Source organism: Bufo bufo, chromosome 3 (genome assembly GCF_905171765.1).
Source record: "Bufo bufo chromosome 3, aBufBuf1.1, whole genome shotgun sequence".
In the NCBI taxonomy this organism is placed as follows: Eukaryota; Metazoa; Chordata; class Amphibia; order Anura; family Bufonidae; genus Bufo; species Bufo bufo.
Window position 1 is genome coordinate 48,478,378 of NC_053391.1, and position 16,731 is coordinate 48,495,108.

Sequence of the window (16,731 nt, forward strand, 5' to 3'; positions counted from 1 at the left end):
TTGACCAACTGACTGACCTAGGCCACCAGGATTCTTACATGAAACCCTTCAATGCCCCAAACCACAAGGGATACTGAAATTAACTACCTAACTGCCCTAGACCTTCAGCTATGCTAAAATGAACCCTTTCACTGCCAGAGACCACCAGGGATCCTTACAGTAACCCCTTCACTATTCAAGACCACCAGGGATATGGGAATGAACACCTCACCTCTCCTAGACTACCAGGTATACCGACATTAATCCCATCACTGCCAGGAATCCTGGAATGAACCCCTCACCCGTCGCTGTCATAGACCACCAAGTATACCGACATTAACCTTCACTGAAACAGACCAGCAGGGATTGTGACATTGACCTCCTCACTGTCCTGGATGACCACAAATGTGGACAGCAAACTTCAAAGGGCCTAGAGCTGAGTGCAACATAACACTATTTGCTTGGATACTAGGTGGCCCTATATATATATCTGTCTGCTTTATATCTAATTATTAGGGCGCTGAACTTCAATAATTATCTAATGGACTTCTGTTTTGCCCACTTTAGAGGGCACAGTGCCCAGGGTTCTTAAAGTGAACCCGTCATCAACTTTATACTGACGTCACTGAGGGCCACATACATTAGTGACAGAAATGCTGATGTCAGCGATGTGTCACTCATGAGCTAAAAGTAAGGGGTTGCTGAGAACCAGAATCATAATCATTGCAGCCCAGGCCTGGAAAAGAGTCAAATCTACCTGAGAAGAGTCCTGGTTATTCCTAATCTCCTTCTCTCTCACCCACCTGCTGATGATTGGCAGTTCTCTCCTAGAAAAAAAGGGAGAAAACTAAGTAGAAGAAGTCAGTCATCAGCAGGAGAGCAGGAATTCATGAATAACCAGGACTCTTCTCAGGTGGCCGGGACTCTTTTCCAGGCCCAGTCTGCAATGATTGTGATGTTGGTTCTCAGCAACCACTTACTTTTAACTTAAAATGACAGACCACAGAAATCCACTCACCTGTCTCTACTTAGATACTGCAGTTATTATGGGCAGCATAAAGTCGGTGACGGGTTCCCTTTAAGTGACTGCTCGCCAGTTACAAAGGCTTAGAAGGAACAACATATATCTGTGAAAAAGATCTCCAAAACCAGGTCATCCTGACATGGCGATTAGTGGTTTCATGTGCTTTGTAAGTCTCTGTGCAGCGCACATTACGGTAATGATATATTACAACGTGCGGCTGATGAGCCTCTCTGGACAAGGCTATAAGTCATCTGCTCCATGCCGCTCGGCTAATGTAATGTATATTCAATTGAAAAGACTCATTCAATTAAGCGCTTCCTCGCATGTATATACGTACAGGCAATTGCTATTAGCTCCCTAGTGTCCTGTTATTGCAGGTTACTTAATACTTATGTCCTGGAAACCATGACTCCTACCTGCAGACTGCCGACACGGGGCAGGAGGAGGTCTGGAAGATTACAGCGCGTGCTCTCACTGTCCATCATTCCCCACAACGCCGTCTCAATGTCGTCTGCATAAATCACTGTTACATGTGAACACGCAAATCTTTAAAATCTTTTCTACGGAGAAAGTGACATCTTGCTCAGCGCCCTGCTGTTCCCCTTTCCCTGCCGACTTCCTGTAAATGCTCAGAAACCTCCTCAATCATCAAAAAGGACTGACTTCAGTAACACAGGGAGAGGGGGAGACGGCGCTGCAGACGCTCTGCTTCACAACACTGACTGTCCATTCACATTACAATATAAACTCATCCTTAGGTCTCGCCGGTGCTGGACCTCCCACATCTCCATCTACCGTCCTATCCAGTTATACCAACGATCGAGGACTACCATCCACCAAAACCCAGCAGATGCACCAGCTCTCTGAAATGCGTTACCTCGGACAATCAGATGAATTCCCAACATCCAGAGTTGGGCTCATGCACACGAACGTGTGCCGACCGGGCCCGTGCTGTGGACCGCAAATTGTGTTCCACAATGCAACCGACCGTGGGACCGCCATATGCAGACACAGGACCCATTCACTTGAATGGGGTCCGCGATCCGCATCCAACGGTCCGCAATGAGAAAAAAATAGCGCATGAACTACTTTTTTGCGGTGCGGAGGCACAGACAGAAACCCCACGGACAGGTTCTGTGCCTCCGTTCCGCACCGCACCTTCCAGATTGCAGAGCCATTCAAGGGAATGGGTCCGCATCCGTGATGCGGTGCACAAACGGCCGGTGCCTGTATATTGTGGACCTGCTGTTTGCGGGCCACGGCCATGTGCCCGAGTCCTTATAGAGAGGCCTATAACATCTTATGAACTGACCCTGGTCCTTTCATCAGAACCTCATCCTTTCATACATCCCCCACACTCCATGCTCTTCACATCTGTGCATCCACAGATAGTGGCTGGCGGCTGGCTCCTGCAGGTTTATGTGTAGTGCCCTATTCTGTAAAAAGATGGCAGGACTGCTGTACAAATCAAGTACTTTTTACCAACTTCTGGTCACTAAAAACGGCAAAGTATCTTTAACCCTGCATGTGATCATTCTGTATGAGACCATGCATGGTGCGATACTCACCTCAAGCCCAAGAAAAGCCTGGACGCTGTTGGTTCTGTCCAGACAGTCCAAGCAGTTGGTCCTTATGCTGCCGCTCTGTGTTCTAGGAAGAGAAGTAGAAACACAAGGAACCTTTCAGTTACTCACCATATTGAACCTCTGGAAACATGACGCTATCATATAGAAGACCGAAAATGTCAGGAAGCCTCTGAAAGCTGTGGCCCCAAGAAGGCCACTGTCAGGCATTGCTAGAGTGCCACAGGGTGGAGAAAACTGATCACAGGGGTGAGCGCTATCGTTTTGGTCACCCAGTAATAAAGACCACCATAGCAAGATGTGGTCTATGGCAGATTCCCATTTGGCAAGAACATATGGCCAGAAACCCAACACTTTCACTTGAAATATACAGCGACTGGATTAATGCACCTATATGGGAAAAATCAGGGGATTTCCCATCACATACAATGGGGCCATCGCTAGGATATGCCCCCATTGTCTGATAGGTGCGGGTCCCACCGCTGGGACCCGCACCTAGAATGAGAACGGAGCCGGGAAATGAACGGAGGGAGCACTGCGCATGCGCAGCCACCCTCCATTCACTTCTAAGGGGCCGCCGAAAATAGCCAAGCACTAGCTCGGCTATTGCAGTCTGCCCCATAGAAATGAATGGGAGCATGGTCCGCACATGCGCGGTGCGCTCCCATTCACTTCTATGGGAGCAGCGCTTGGTGGTGGACGGACCCCGGGAAATCCACAGCGCTCCCCGCTTAGTTCACGTTGTAGGTGCGGGTCCCATTGTCTGAGATGGGAATACCTCTTTAAAGGAACACTGCAATTAAAACCGATATGCTGTATTACACTGAAGGCAGGGATTGAGGAGGCGGAGTGTGACACAAGGGTTCAATAGAGACCATGGACAGAATCCCTGTGTCATGCCCTGCACCCTCAGGCATCGTACTAGGTATACCAAGGTGCACCAGTTTTGTAAAAAAAAATTAAATGTAAGGAAGTTACAGTTCAGGACGGGGCTGGTTGTGTGGGCGCAGGCTACATGAATATTCTACAGGAAATCAGGGGTAATCAGACCTGTGAACGCCATCTTTATCCATGTAAAAGAAGCCGCACTCCTCCAGGAAGCTGCCTACTTTGGGCTTAAGGATGGTATGGAGTTTCTCAGCTTTGCCTCCCCGAACCATCTGATGGTAGTCGAAATTCACCATCAGGATATCAGACACGTGCTCCGACGCCTTCAGATGACTCTGCAAAAGCGAGAGAGAAGGGGCGTTAACGTAACATAGCCGAGAAATCGCAGAATTTAACCAGACCTTTCCTCCGCTGGATGAACAGCTTTCTGAGGGGTAACATCGCTTCCTTACCTGAAAGGCCTTGCTAAGCATCGTTTCTCCTTCCTTGGACCCGAGAAGATTGACCACGACTTGTCTGCCATAAAGTCTCTTGAGTGTTTGGAAATGCCTGATGTGAAGATAAAGGCGACTTCAGCGCAGTAAACGATGCAGACACCTGCGTTACTTTAGAAAGATTCAGGAATACTCGGGATAGATCATCAATATCTGATTGGACTCCCGTCACCCCTGCCGATCATCTGACTGCAGGGGCTGCTGCGCTCAGACTCATGCTGCGGTGCCTTCAAAATATACCAAGCACAGCGCTGCACTTTTCCCCCCCAAAAGTGGGTGAATAATGGCAGTGCGTCTTATGAAGCAAGTACTAATGAGCGCTTCCATTAAGGAGGCGATCACTAGTAAATAGTAGGACCAGGGAGCGGTGAATACAACACTTTTCCTTCTGCCAGCACCACACGTTGTCACAGAACACTATGATCTAACGTTGTGCGACATCAGGTCACAGCACGCAACGCAGGCAGAGGGAGACCAGGGAGCAGGAGAGGCAAGTTCCTTTATTATTTTACATTTCAGGGGGTGGGGGGTCTCATCTGAGGTCTGATGAGGAAGGGGGTGGGGGTCTCATCTGAGGAAGGGGGTGGGGGTCTCATCTGAGGAAGGGGGTGGGGGTCTCATCTGAGGAAGGGGGTGGGGGTCTCATCTGAGGAAGGGGGTGGGGGTCTCATCTGAGGTCGGGGGTGGGGGTCTCATCTGAGGTCGGGGGTGGGGGTCTCATCTGAGGTCGGGGGTGGGGGTCTCATCTGAGGTCGGGGTCTCATCTGAGGTCTGATGAGGAAGGGGGTGGGGGTCTCATCTGAGGTCTGATGAGGAAGGGGGTGGGGGTCTCATCTGAGGTCTGATGAGGAAGGGGGTGGGGGTCTCATCTGAGGTCTGATGAGGAAGGGGGTGGGGGACTCATCTGAGGTCTGATGAGGAAGGGGGTGGGGGTCTCATCTGAGGTCTGATGAGGAAGGGGGTGGGGGTCTCATCTGAGGTCTGATGAGGAAGGGGGTGGGGGTCTCATCTGAGGTCTGATGAGGAAGGGGGTGGGGGTCTCATCTGAGGTCTGATGAGGAAGGGGGTGGGGGTCTCATCTGAGGTCTGATGAGGAAGGGGGTGGGGGTCTCATCTGAGGTCTGATGAGGAAGGGGGTGGGGGTCTCATCTGAGGTCTGATGAGGAAGGGGGTGGGGGTCTCATCTGAGGTCTGATGAGGAAGGGGGTGGGGGACTCATCTGAGGTCTGATGAGGAAGGGGGGGGGGGTCTCATCTGAGGTCTGATGAGGAAGGGGGTGGGGGTCTCATCTGAGGTCTGATGAGGAAGGGGGTGGGGGTCTCATCTGAGGTCTGATGAGGAAGGGGGTGGGGGTCTCATCTGAGGTCTGATGAGGAAGGGGGTGGGGGACTCATCTGAGGTCTGATGAGGAAGGGGGGGGGGGCCTCATCTGAGGTCTGAGGAGGAAGGGGGTGGGGGTCTCATCTGAGGTCTGATGAGGAAGGGGGTGGGGGTCTCATCTGAGGTCTGATGAGGAAGGGGGTGGGGGTCTCATCTGAGGTCTGATGAGGAAGGGGGTGGGGGTCTCATCTGAGGTCTGATGAGGAAGGGGGTGGGGGTCTCATCTGAGGTCTGATGAGGAAGGGGGTGGGGGTCTCATCTGAGGTCTGATGAGGAAGGGGGTGGGGGTCTCATCTGAGGTCTGATGAGGAAGGGGGTGGGGGTCTCATCTGAGGTCTGATGAGGAAGGGGGTGGGGGTCTCATCTGAGGTCTGATGAGGAAGAGGGTGGGTCTCATCTGAGGTCTGATGAGGAAGGGGGGGTCTGATTTGAGGTCTGATTAGGAATTGGGAATAAATGCTGATTCAAGAAAGAAACAAAAAGGCAAAACGGTTGAATACTACAATATACCAGTCTATGCAATATACTGCAGAGGTACAGCACATACCTGTCAAATGCTGGGGCATTGGCTTCGAATCCTCTGGACATCCTCACTCGGTGAGAACCAACCTACCAGAGAAGTAATATTACAGTAAGTGACAGCATCAATGGTTCTCAACTCATTCCAGGGACCAAGATGGTCAATGGTACCTATGGTAACCTCTAGGCTAGGGCTCCATGGTGACTTACCGGCACCCAAAAAATTGCTACGCTTAGCATAACCTCAATGCTTCCAGAAGTCGACGTGGAGCCCTAGCCATCCTACTTGTAAAGTAGGATACTAGGATAAAGCAGTGCTGTTCTTGTGTATTGATATCACACACCATGAACTGGGATAAATGGGGCCTGCAGAGGACGTATCTCATTCTGCACGGTTCTCATCTATTCACCCTTATTTTTTTGACATGGTGATGTTTAATCTGGAGCTCGTCCAAATCAGTGACACTCCAGTGTATGGAAAAGTACACTAGAGATACGACCGTCAGCAATCATCTGATCACTGATAATGGGGGTCACCAAAAGTGCCACATCTTTACAAATCTCCAATTGCGTTGGCATGAGATAGATATTATCAGTATGTAAAAAATGTCTAAGATTTTATCTGTATCTAGATCTAATCTACAGAGAGCGGAGTAACTTTGCTTTACTTATCCTGTACTGATTCTGAGCTACATCCTGTATTATACTCCAGAGCTGCACTCACTATTCTGCTGAGAGTCACTGTGCACATACATTACTTATCCTGTACTGATCCTGAGTTACATCCAGTATTATACACAGTATGCAATAAGCTCCCTCTAGTGGTGGCCACAAGCAACCAGAATTTTTAGTTTTAAATGCATGGCTCTGCAGGGGATTTGGAGCTCTGTCTGACATAAAGATACCGCATATTAGGAAATTATCTGCACAGAAGTTTGAATTTAGATAAAAATATTCAAACTAGTCTCCTGCCCAGTAAATCTCCCATAGATGTACCCATTACACCGAAGGTTACTTCTGCTTCCACAGAACTCACCTGCAAACCAGGCTGCTCCCAAAACAGCGGAATGGACCCTCGGATCTGTATGAATGATGCCACACAGTCATCAAGGTATATCACCTGCACAAGACAAGACCTCGGTCAGCGCTCTGACTACACACGGCTATATAGTGATGCAACAAGCGTTGCGGGGGCTGCAGGCACGTCACGAATTAGATAAGAACTAGAGGACACAGCCTAAAACTGAGGAACCAGTGGTAGTGCTGGTAAGTTCCCGTTTTCCCATAACCTGGTTTCCAGAAATATACACTGCCCAAAAAAATAAAGGGAACACAAAAATAACACATCCTAGATCTGAATTAATTAAATATTCTTCTGAAATACTTCTGTGCTGACAACAAAATCACACAAAAATAAAAAAATGGAAATCAAATTTTTCAACCCATGGAGGTCTGGATTTGGAGTCACACTTAAAATTAAAGTGGAAAAACACACTACAGGCTGATCCAACTTTGATGTAATGTCCTTAAAACAAGTCAAAATGAGGCTCAGTAGTGTGTGTGGCCTCCACGTGCCTGTATGACCTCCCTACAACGCCTGTGCATGCTCCTGATGAGGTGGCGGACGGTCTCCTGAGGGATCTCCTCCCAGACCTGGACTAAAGCATCTGCCAACTCCTGGACAGTCTGTGGTGCAACGTGACGTTGGTGGATAGAGCGAGACATGATGTCCCAGATGTGCTCAATTGGATTCAGGTCTGGGGAACGGGCGGGCCAGTCCATAGCATCAATGCCTTCGTCTTGCAGGAACTGCTGACACACTGCAGCCACATGAGGTCTAGCATTGTCTTGCATTAGGAGGAACCCAGGGCCAACCGCACCAGCATATGGTCTCACAAGGGGTCTGAGGATCTCATCTCGGTACCTAATGGCAGTCAGGCTACCTCTGGCGAGCACATGGAGGGCTGTGCGGCCCTCCAAAGAAATGCCACCCCACACCATTACTGACCCAATGCCAAACCGGTCATGCTGGAGGATGTTGCAGGCAGCAGAACGTTCTCCACGGCGTCTCAAGACTCTGTCACATCTGTCACATGTGCTCAGTGTGAACCTGCTTTCATCTGTGAAGAGCACAGGGCGCCAGTGGCGAATTTGCCAATCTTGGTGTTCTCTGGCAAATGCCAAACATCCTGCACGGTGTTGGGCTGTAAGCACAACCCCCACCTGTGGACGTCGGGCCCTCATATCACCCTCATGGAGTCTGTTTCTGACCGTTTGAGCAGACACATGCACATTTGTGGCCTGCTGGAGGTCATTTTGCAGGGCTCTGGCAGTGCTCCTCCTGTTCCTCCTTGCACAAAGGCGAAGGTAGCGGTCCTACTGCTGGGTTGTTGCCCTCCTACGGCCTCCTCCACATCTCCTGATGTACTGGCCTGTCTCCTGGTAGCGCCTCCATGCTCTGGACACTACGCTGACAGACACAGCAAACCTTCTTGCCACAGCTCGCATTGATGTGCCATCCTGGATAAGCTGCACTACCTGAGCCACTTGTGTGGGTTGTAGACTCCGTCTCATGCTACCACTAGAGTGAAAGCACCACCAGCATTCAAAAGTGACCAAAACATCAGCCAGGAAGCATAGGAACTGAGAAGTGGTCTGTGGTTACCACCTGCAGAACTACTCCTTTATTGGGGGTGTCTTGCTAATTGCCTATAATTTCCACCTGTTGTCTATCCCATTTGCACAACAGCATGTGAAATTGATTGTCACTCAGTGGACAGTTTGATTTCACAGAAGTGTGATTGACTTGGAGTTACATTGTATTGTTTAAGTGTTCCCTTTATTTTTTTGAGCAGTGTATATTGATTACCTCTTCTTAGGCCACCAATGTGTGATTGCAGGACCCAGGTGCATTACTAGGAATGGCTGTGGTTGGAAAAACACTGAAGGGGCCCCTTTGTTCTGCCCTGGCGGGGTTGGAACCCCAATAATCACACATTGGTGGCCCATTCTAAAGCAGGCCATACACATGAACCAGCTGTGGGTCAAACTCTTCTTCAGCTGCCAGCTTTTCTTCCCGACCTCCCCGTATACATTTATGTCCAAGCGGGCATGTTTCTTGAATGGGAAGAGAAGACCGAGAACCAAGGATCGGACATGTTGGAATTCAACATGCCCGTTACCCTGTATTCAGGCCGAATGAACATGAAATACACGTTAGCTGGTTGGCTAGTCCTCCAAAAATCGTTGGGTTTGACTGACCTTAGTCTAATGTGTGTGGCCACCTTAAAGGGGTTGTCCCATCTGGACAGAGAGGAAATGCCATAAGTGTCAGATAAGAGCGGGTTCGCGAGATGGGGCCCGCACCAATCTCCGGAACAGGCGCCCCAATGTGAATATAGAGCAAGCTGAGCATGCCTGGTTTTCTCTGTTCACTGCTATGAGACTTCCAAAAATAGCCAAGCGCTGTCCATTCACATAAGGGCCCTGTTCTAGACACAGGAGTGGGTCGGAGAGGTGGGACCTGCACCCATCGGACATTTAGGACATATCCTATTGATATTACATACATGTCCAGATGGGACAGGGTTTGTCCAGGATACCCTTCTACTTAAAATTCACCTCTCTCCCTGTAAGTAAACCTCCAGAATGGGCAAGGCAATGTGCACCACTGCAACCACTGACTGGCCACTGAGGTAATCCTTTCCCCAAACAGCACATGACCTTGTTCATATGCAGGGGCTGAAGCGCAGTAAAGAACAGAGCAGCAGGGACCAGGTAAGTATGCTTCCATTCACAGGACCAAGAGGGAAGGTGTGAAACTTAAAGGGGTTGTCTCAAGTCAGCAAATGACATTTATCATGTAGAGGAAGTTACTACAAGGCACTTACTAATGTATTGTGATTGTCCATATTGCCTACTTTGCTGGCTGGATTCATTTTTCCATCACATTATTCACTGCTCGTTTCCATGGTTACGACCACAATCCAGCAAAGGTGGACGTGCTTACACGTTATAGGAAAAAGCACCAGCCTAATCAAGCTTCCATGGTCCCAGCTATCAGAGAGGCCAGGGTGTTTCCCTATAGTGTGAATGCACGGCCACCACTGCTGGACTGCAGGGTGGTCATAACCATGGAAACAAGCAGTGTATAATGCAAAGGAAGCAATATGGATAATAACAATACATTAATAAGTGCTTTGTATTAACTTTCTTGACATGAAAATGTAAATGACACTTGAAGTAAGACGACCCCTTTGAGGGGGCTGGACACTTCTACAGTATTTTACATTTCCTTACTGTATGCTCTGTCATCTTTCCATCGTATAAATGAACTTTCTTCCTGACCCCTGCTTTGCTGCTGTTTCGTGGTCACATCCTCTTCTGTAAACAGTGGCTGTGCTGTCCGTGGCATCGTCATAGGACGTCATCAAGTGGAGTATGGCTTCACCCAACCATTCAGTTGCGCACACTCCCGGGTTGGATTTTCGCACGCAGACTCTCCGGACTCGTCTTACACAGACTTAGTATCATCCACCTCCGCTTGTTCTTGTCCCATCAAGCGTCATTACTTGTATTGCGCAGGCGCAGGAGGAAGCACTCTGCGCGTACCCAAACGTCTCCTGCTCTGCATCAGGATATATAAAGGCTCCGGTCCTAGTTCTCACTGTGCCCACTCTCTATGAAGGGTTTAGTTTAGTTTAGACAGAGCATGCGCCAAACACGTCCTAGGGAAGGGATTGCAAAACTACAACTCCCATCATGCCCGTACAGTCTACAGCTATCAGCCTACAGCAGGGCATGGTGGGAGTTGTACTTTTACAACAGCTGGAGAGCGGCAGGTTGGCCATGCCTGTCGTAGGGAGTTGATGATAGGACAATGCCACGGACAGCACAGCCACTGTACAGACGAGAATGCTACCACAAAATAGCAGCAAAGCAGGGGTGAGGAAGAGAGGCGATTCCACAGACGGGTGGTAACCAGGTGGGGTGTACCTGCACAGACTCACTCTATCCAATCAGTGCAGGTACACCCCTCTGTACCCTTACTGAAGGCTAATAGCAATTCATTCATAACTTCTAGCAGGAATTATAAAGGAACAGCACAACAGGGAGACAGAAGAATAGATGCTCCAGAATTGGTATTACATGGGGAATGAACAAAGCTATTAAAATAAAAATGTCAGGAGCTGTGAAAGGTCCTATTTAAAAGACGACAAACCCATTCTGCGAAAGGCCAGTGACATCACAATGTGTTATATAACATGTTTTACATAGGACTGCAAGTATATTGTTAATCAAAATGTAACAATTACCACACATTATGCAAATACACAAATATCAAGTCACACAGTCACGGGTACATAGAAGCAAACCACAAACAGAGCCAGGTATCCTCACTACTCCGATGCCCGGAGGGGAAGTGGAAATGGGGAGAAGCAGAGGTGAAGGGGTGCTCCGAGGAGATAGACCAGCCCCTACGGATGCAGAAGAAGAATTTCTCTGCATCCGTAACACCAATTGCACAGAGAAATGGCTTGTTTTAGTCCCCATGGTCCGCCCTACCAGGTAGTATGCCTGGTGTAACAGGGCTGATCAGATGCTTTTTAATTTAGCGCAGAATAAACATAGTTCCTGTATCTTCTAGGCCCACTAGACAGGACTCTTGTTGTACAGGTATATTCAGCGTATGGACCTGACTGAGGTCGCCTTGTCGTGGCAGGTGACCTCACAGTAATTACAGTACAGGTTTCATGTAGTACGGAGCAGAATACATAAGACACTTTGCATATTGAGCTCTGCTACGTCTACCCTGCACTGATACGCAGATCCAAGAGCCAACTCACCTGCTCGGTCTCGACAAAATTCGCCACTTGGCCGTTATCGTTTGTGCCGCGCACATTAAACCTGGTCCCGGCTCGCTCGCAGCTGAGACGGGATACGATGCACGCCTTGGCCTGCTTATGAGCCGCATAAATGGTCCTGATCTCCACTCCCCCACACATCAGGCGCAGCAGCCAGTCATCACAGTTCACCCCATAGTGCTTCAGGTGTAGGTGCAGAGACTGGTTCCTGGTGGAGAAGGGAAAAAAGGGGGGCCAATTAGGACAATATATTTTTTTTCCTTATGTAGCGCTAACATATACTGCCTTGCTGTACACAGATTAGCATCGCTTACACAAGTCCTCCCCGCCAATCCAACTCCCTGTCTCAAACACATAAGTTTAGTGAAGTCTGGGAGGAAACCAAGAACATTGGAAGGATTCGAACCCAGGACCCCAAGGAACCAACACTAGCCACTGAGCCACCGTGCTGCCAGTGCTAATACACAGCCAATCCGTAGCGTGAGGGAATGTTCACACAATATCCGCCGCGTGTCTCATGGCAGAAACCGCTGGGGGTTTTCATTCTGAATGGTGCAGACCTGCTCTCGCTTTAGCTTTATTGAGAGGACTTCCTCGTCTTTCCGAGGGGCCTCCCACTGAAAAGAACGGGAGGCTATTTCGGCACAGAATCGGTGAGATTTTCAGCCCCAAATCTGCGCTGGAACTCATGCCTAAAAATATGGCGTGTGGAAATACCCATATACAGTACCAGCGAGGTAGATGACATTTTAAAAATGTCATCGACATGGGGCAGAAGTTTTCCGTATGTGAACTAACTTGCACTGTGGATTCTGAGACGACACCAACTGTTGGGTGTAAAAATCTGCAATCGGCAGAGATAATCTGCATAAAATACACTGCCGTCCGCACGTGGTCTGCAGTCCAGGGATCACGGCTGATGATGCAGAATTTAAAGGGCTTGTCTTCTCTCATTTCCTTGTTCACAGGCTGTATCTGGTATTGCAACAAGTCAGCACTTGAATGGGGCTGTGCTGCGATACCAGACACCGCCCACGGACAGGAGTGGGGTGGTTCTCTAAACCTCTTAAGATGACTGAAAGGCTTCTTACTGTCGAGACAGACACAGGCCGTAGGGCGGTACTACTGGATGCAGGCCTCTGAACACCTGAGCTTTACACCTGCCTCAGGCTGCACACTTTGTGGTTCTCCACACAGTGATACAGGAGGACAGGGGAACAAAACTGGTTGAACCAGTGACCATGAACCAGTCTGCTGTCCTTAAAGGGGCTGTCCAGTTAGAAAAATAAAAAATAAAAACTATGATAAAGAGCTGATGAGACCTGGAAATGATCTGTCAGTACTGCAGAGTTGTGGCCAGATCTGAAGCACAAGTTCAGGGAACTGAATTTGGGTCAGAGGTTCAGTTCACTGCCCTTTTTCCAGCATCCAGGGGACATATGCCTCCAGCCCCTACATGAACACTGAGCTTCAGTATCCAATTCCCGAGACTGCCTTAAAGGGGTATAATGTTTGAGAGGTGGACGGTCCTACCTCTGGAACCCCTACCCATTTTAAGACCGGCTCACCAGAAGAAGCGGTTGTCGGTCCTTTGTTCCTGCATGCTCCGGTGAGCATTGAGGCTGAGGTCCAGACTGACTCCTGAAGAAGACCACGCAAAGTAGAAACTGCCAGAGTTTAGGACCTTGCGAACTTCAGATATTCGATCTTCGTCTGTTGGATCCATTCTTAACGAGAAGAACTCGGTGGAGGTGACCCGAAAAACTTCTGAGTCCTGAATCTTCCCTACAGACATACAGCCGGTGACCACCACCAGGTAATGCGACATGGTGTCCCCTGAAAGTGACAAAAGAGACTCATCAGTATTATTCATTCAGCTCTCTATCCCAGGACGAACTTGTGAACAGGACAACAGACCAGTGCATACTGGGAAAGCAGAAAAGACATACAATTCCCCCGACCACCACCGCCATGGACCCATATGTACACACAGGCAGCAGGATGGTGGCTCAGTTATGGATTTGTAACCCCTATATTTGCAGTATGAACCCTACACATAACGCCCCTTTAGGGTATGTTCACACGGGATGGAAATTGCAGCAAAAAATAAAAATCTTCAACAAATCACTTACATGCAGATTTTTGGTAGATTTTGCTGCGGATTTTACACTATGTATTGCAAAGGGTGAAGTCCACAACATAAACTGACATTAAAATCTGCAGTGCCTCATGTGGATGAGGATCTGGTAACTCCTCATCCACTCTGCCGCTACTAGCTTGTGGATTTTCTGCAAGCAAAACCTGTATGGAAAATCTGTACCGTATCGCCCAATGTGAACATACCCGAAAGGTTGCCAGGCTTCAGGAGGAAACAAGACAACTCTCTGAACCAGCCTGCAATAAAGAACTGATAAGTACAGTACCTACTGGACAGATCCCACTTCGGCAGCTAAGGTTCTACCAGCTGGGCTTCATTTACCTGTTGACGACACATGACTGCTGCAGCCAATCACTGGCCCCAGAAGTGCAGCCAGAGAGGCCAGTGATTGGCTGCAGCAGTGACATCACCGCTGCAGCCAGGTAAATAAGCCGGGCCGGAAGAACTGGAGCGGCGGCAAGGAATATTACCAGTTCTTTATGGAAGGTTGACGCTAAATCAGACAAGCCCTTTTAATGCAAATGGAACATCTATTTCCTGTAGGTGGGCACAGCTTTATAACAGATGTGATGCCACAAACAGCCAATGTGTTGAGCAAATCAAAGCCAAACGAATTGAGTTTGATCCAAATTTCAGGAAATATTCCATTAGCTGCGAATCCAAATTTCCTCGCGCTTCATGGAAACTAAAATTTTTCCCTAAATGGGGGCAAAAAGAACCCCAAAACATTCACCTCATCCATTTGAACGTGGAGAGGCCATCTTGATTGAAGACATCATCATGCACGGCCAGTGTGATGATGCACCACGTCAATGCGTGATATTTCGCGCGGCATCTTCAATCAAGATGGCCGCAACGGCCTCTCCGTGAGCAAATGTATAAGGCGAGTATGTGCTTTTTTTTTTTAACTGGATTAACCCCTGAAAGCCCACAATTGTAGCATCAGATGCCGCGATCAGTGATGAACGTGGCATCTGAGGGGTTCAATGACAGGGGGCAACTTTAATCGCAGTTCCCCGTCATTGCACCCACTACAAAGAAATGCGATTCGTGACAAACTAATTTGTCACAAATCGAATTTCTTTGTGAAATTCGGCGAAGCGGCCAAATATAATTTTTCTTAACTTCGCTCGTCACTAGCTACAATCCGAAACAAACCTACTGAGCCACGTGAAGTCTCACTTACCGAGATTTAACCGGAGAACCCCCAGGAGGCCATACGCGTCCATGACTTTACTGTACGTGCTCTTAATGGCTTCCTTTTCTGCAGAGGCTGCAAAAGTAAAAAATAGACGATACGGGAATTAACAATCAGAATGGTCACAATACACTGCATAAGGTAAAGGACGGAAGCATAAATAACACATCGCAGGCGCGGCCGGGCCCCTCTTATATACATCATGTCTGCACTGGATGACTTACAAGCAGCAGAAGGTACTTTTTATCTGTGCAGACACAACATACGGCTTATCTGGAGTCATTACCCTCCGCTCACAGTGGCGTGTTTATCTGTGTGGACTGACAAATGTACAACGGCGGCCACCGCCGGAGTACACAACGCTGCGTGATGTCTAGATGATACGGAACCCAGTCCTGAAAATAACAAGACTCCAGACAGATAGTGCCGCCATCTAATGCCCAGGATGCAGTCATGTGGCCCGTGTTGTGTTCACATTGAGTAACACACACAACTGCACAGCCTAGACTGTCCCCAATATTAGAACTCCCTGTAAATGTCCTGCACAATATGAACAGGGACCTGCATCAAGGACATGTTAGAAATCCTTAGGAAGCAATGACAAGAACTTTAGGGGACGTGCAGTCATCTCAGGCACAGGATCAGGTGCTGGGTACGGCCACCCGAATATACACGGGCTCTCGACTAGGGATCAGCAATCTTCGGCACGCCGGTTGTGGTTGAAACTACAAATCCCAGCATGCATACTTGCTTTGCGGTTCTCAGAACTCTCACGGAAGTGAATGGAGCATGGTAGGAGTTGTAGTTTCACAACAGCTGGAGTGCTGGAGGTTACCGAGACCTGCTCTGGACTGTCGAGACTGGCTAACCTGAGCCGTGCGGTCAGAAGTGATGCAGCCGGGGCACCCGACTTACGGCGGCTCGTTCCTTCTCACACCTGCCATGCCAGTCCTATTCCTTCTCTGCAGGCTGGAGAAATGATGGAGAAGACTCACTGGGCAGGATCCAGGAGTCCATCATCACCAGCTAATGACCGAGCCATTAACACCTCCCCCCCCCCCTTCCCCGACCAGACACATTTTCATTATTCTCTAATACACGCAGCTTCCAATTTTTTTCCAGTACGATTATTTAAATCATTTTTGTGGCTTTTTGCTTTTTTTCAGCGATACATGGGGGTTTATTTTTTGTATACATGGCGCTCACGAAGCGTCACCTATACAGTGCTGGGGATGGCAGTGAAGGTAATAAACTGCCTCTGCCCTCCCTTCGGGGACTCCAAATGTCCCCGACAACCAGCTCCCTGCTCCAGTATCCTCCCCGCAGAGTTAAAATGGTTATCCAACCACTATAATGACCGCCCCCCCCAACCCAATTTCAGGCCCCTCATATACATTATACTTAACCTGCTTCTTGGCAACCGCGTCGCTCCGGATCCCTGCATTTCCACTGCTGCATCTCCCCGTCACACGGATCAAAACATCCGGCAGGGGGCTGGATGCGGTAGGTTGTTGGGTTGGGTGGAGGGGGATGAGCCTCCCTAGTGTCACCTGCGAGGAGGTTAACTGGGTTTTCGATATTGATGGCCTATCCTCAGTATAGGTCATCAATATCTGATAGGTGGGGGTCCGAATCCTGACACCC

General features: G+C 48.9%; 1 protein-coding gene across 3 annotated transcripts in view; it reads right to left on the bottom strand.

Moving 5' to 3' along the window:
* Window positions 1–16,731, bottom strand: part of SYNJ1 (synaptojanin 1) — a 102,281-nt gene that overhangs the window by 61,772 nt on the left and 23,778 nt on the right. For all 3 annotated transcript variants that reach the window (XM_040423199.1, XM_040423198.1, XM_040423197.1), the window contains exons 3-10: window positions 15,076–15,162; window positions 13,300–13,567; window positions 11,714–11,939; window positions 6,904–6,987; window positions 5,896–5,957; window positions 3,927–4,023; window positions 3,637–3,809; window positions 2,572–2,653 (exon numbers count right to left, since the gene is read on the bottom strand). In XM_040423199.1, the coding sequence (XP_040279133.1) occupies window positions 2,572–2,653; window positions 3,637–3,809; window positions 3,927–4,023; window positions 5,896–5,957; window positions 6,904–6,987; window positions 11,714–11,939; window positions 13,300–13,567; window positions 15,076–15,162 (1,079 nt within the window). The remainder of the gene's footprint in view (window positions 1–2,571; window positions 2,654–3,636; window positions 3,810–3,926; window positions 4,024–5,895; window positions 5,958–6,903; window positions 6,988–11,713; window positions 11,940–13,299; window positions 13,568–15,075; window positions 15,163–16,731) is intronic.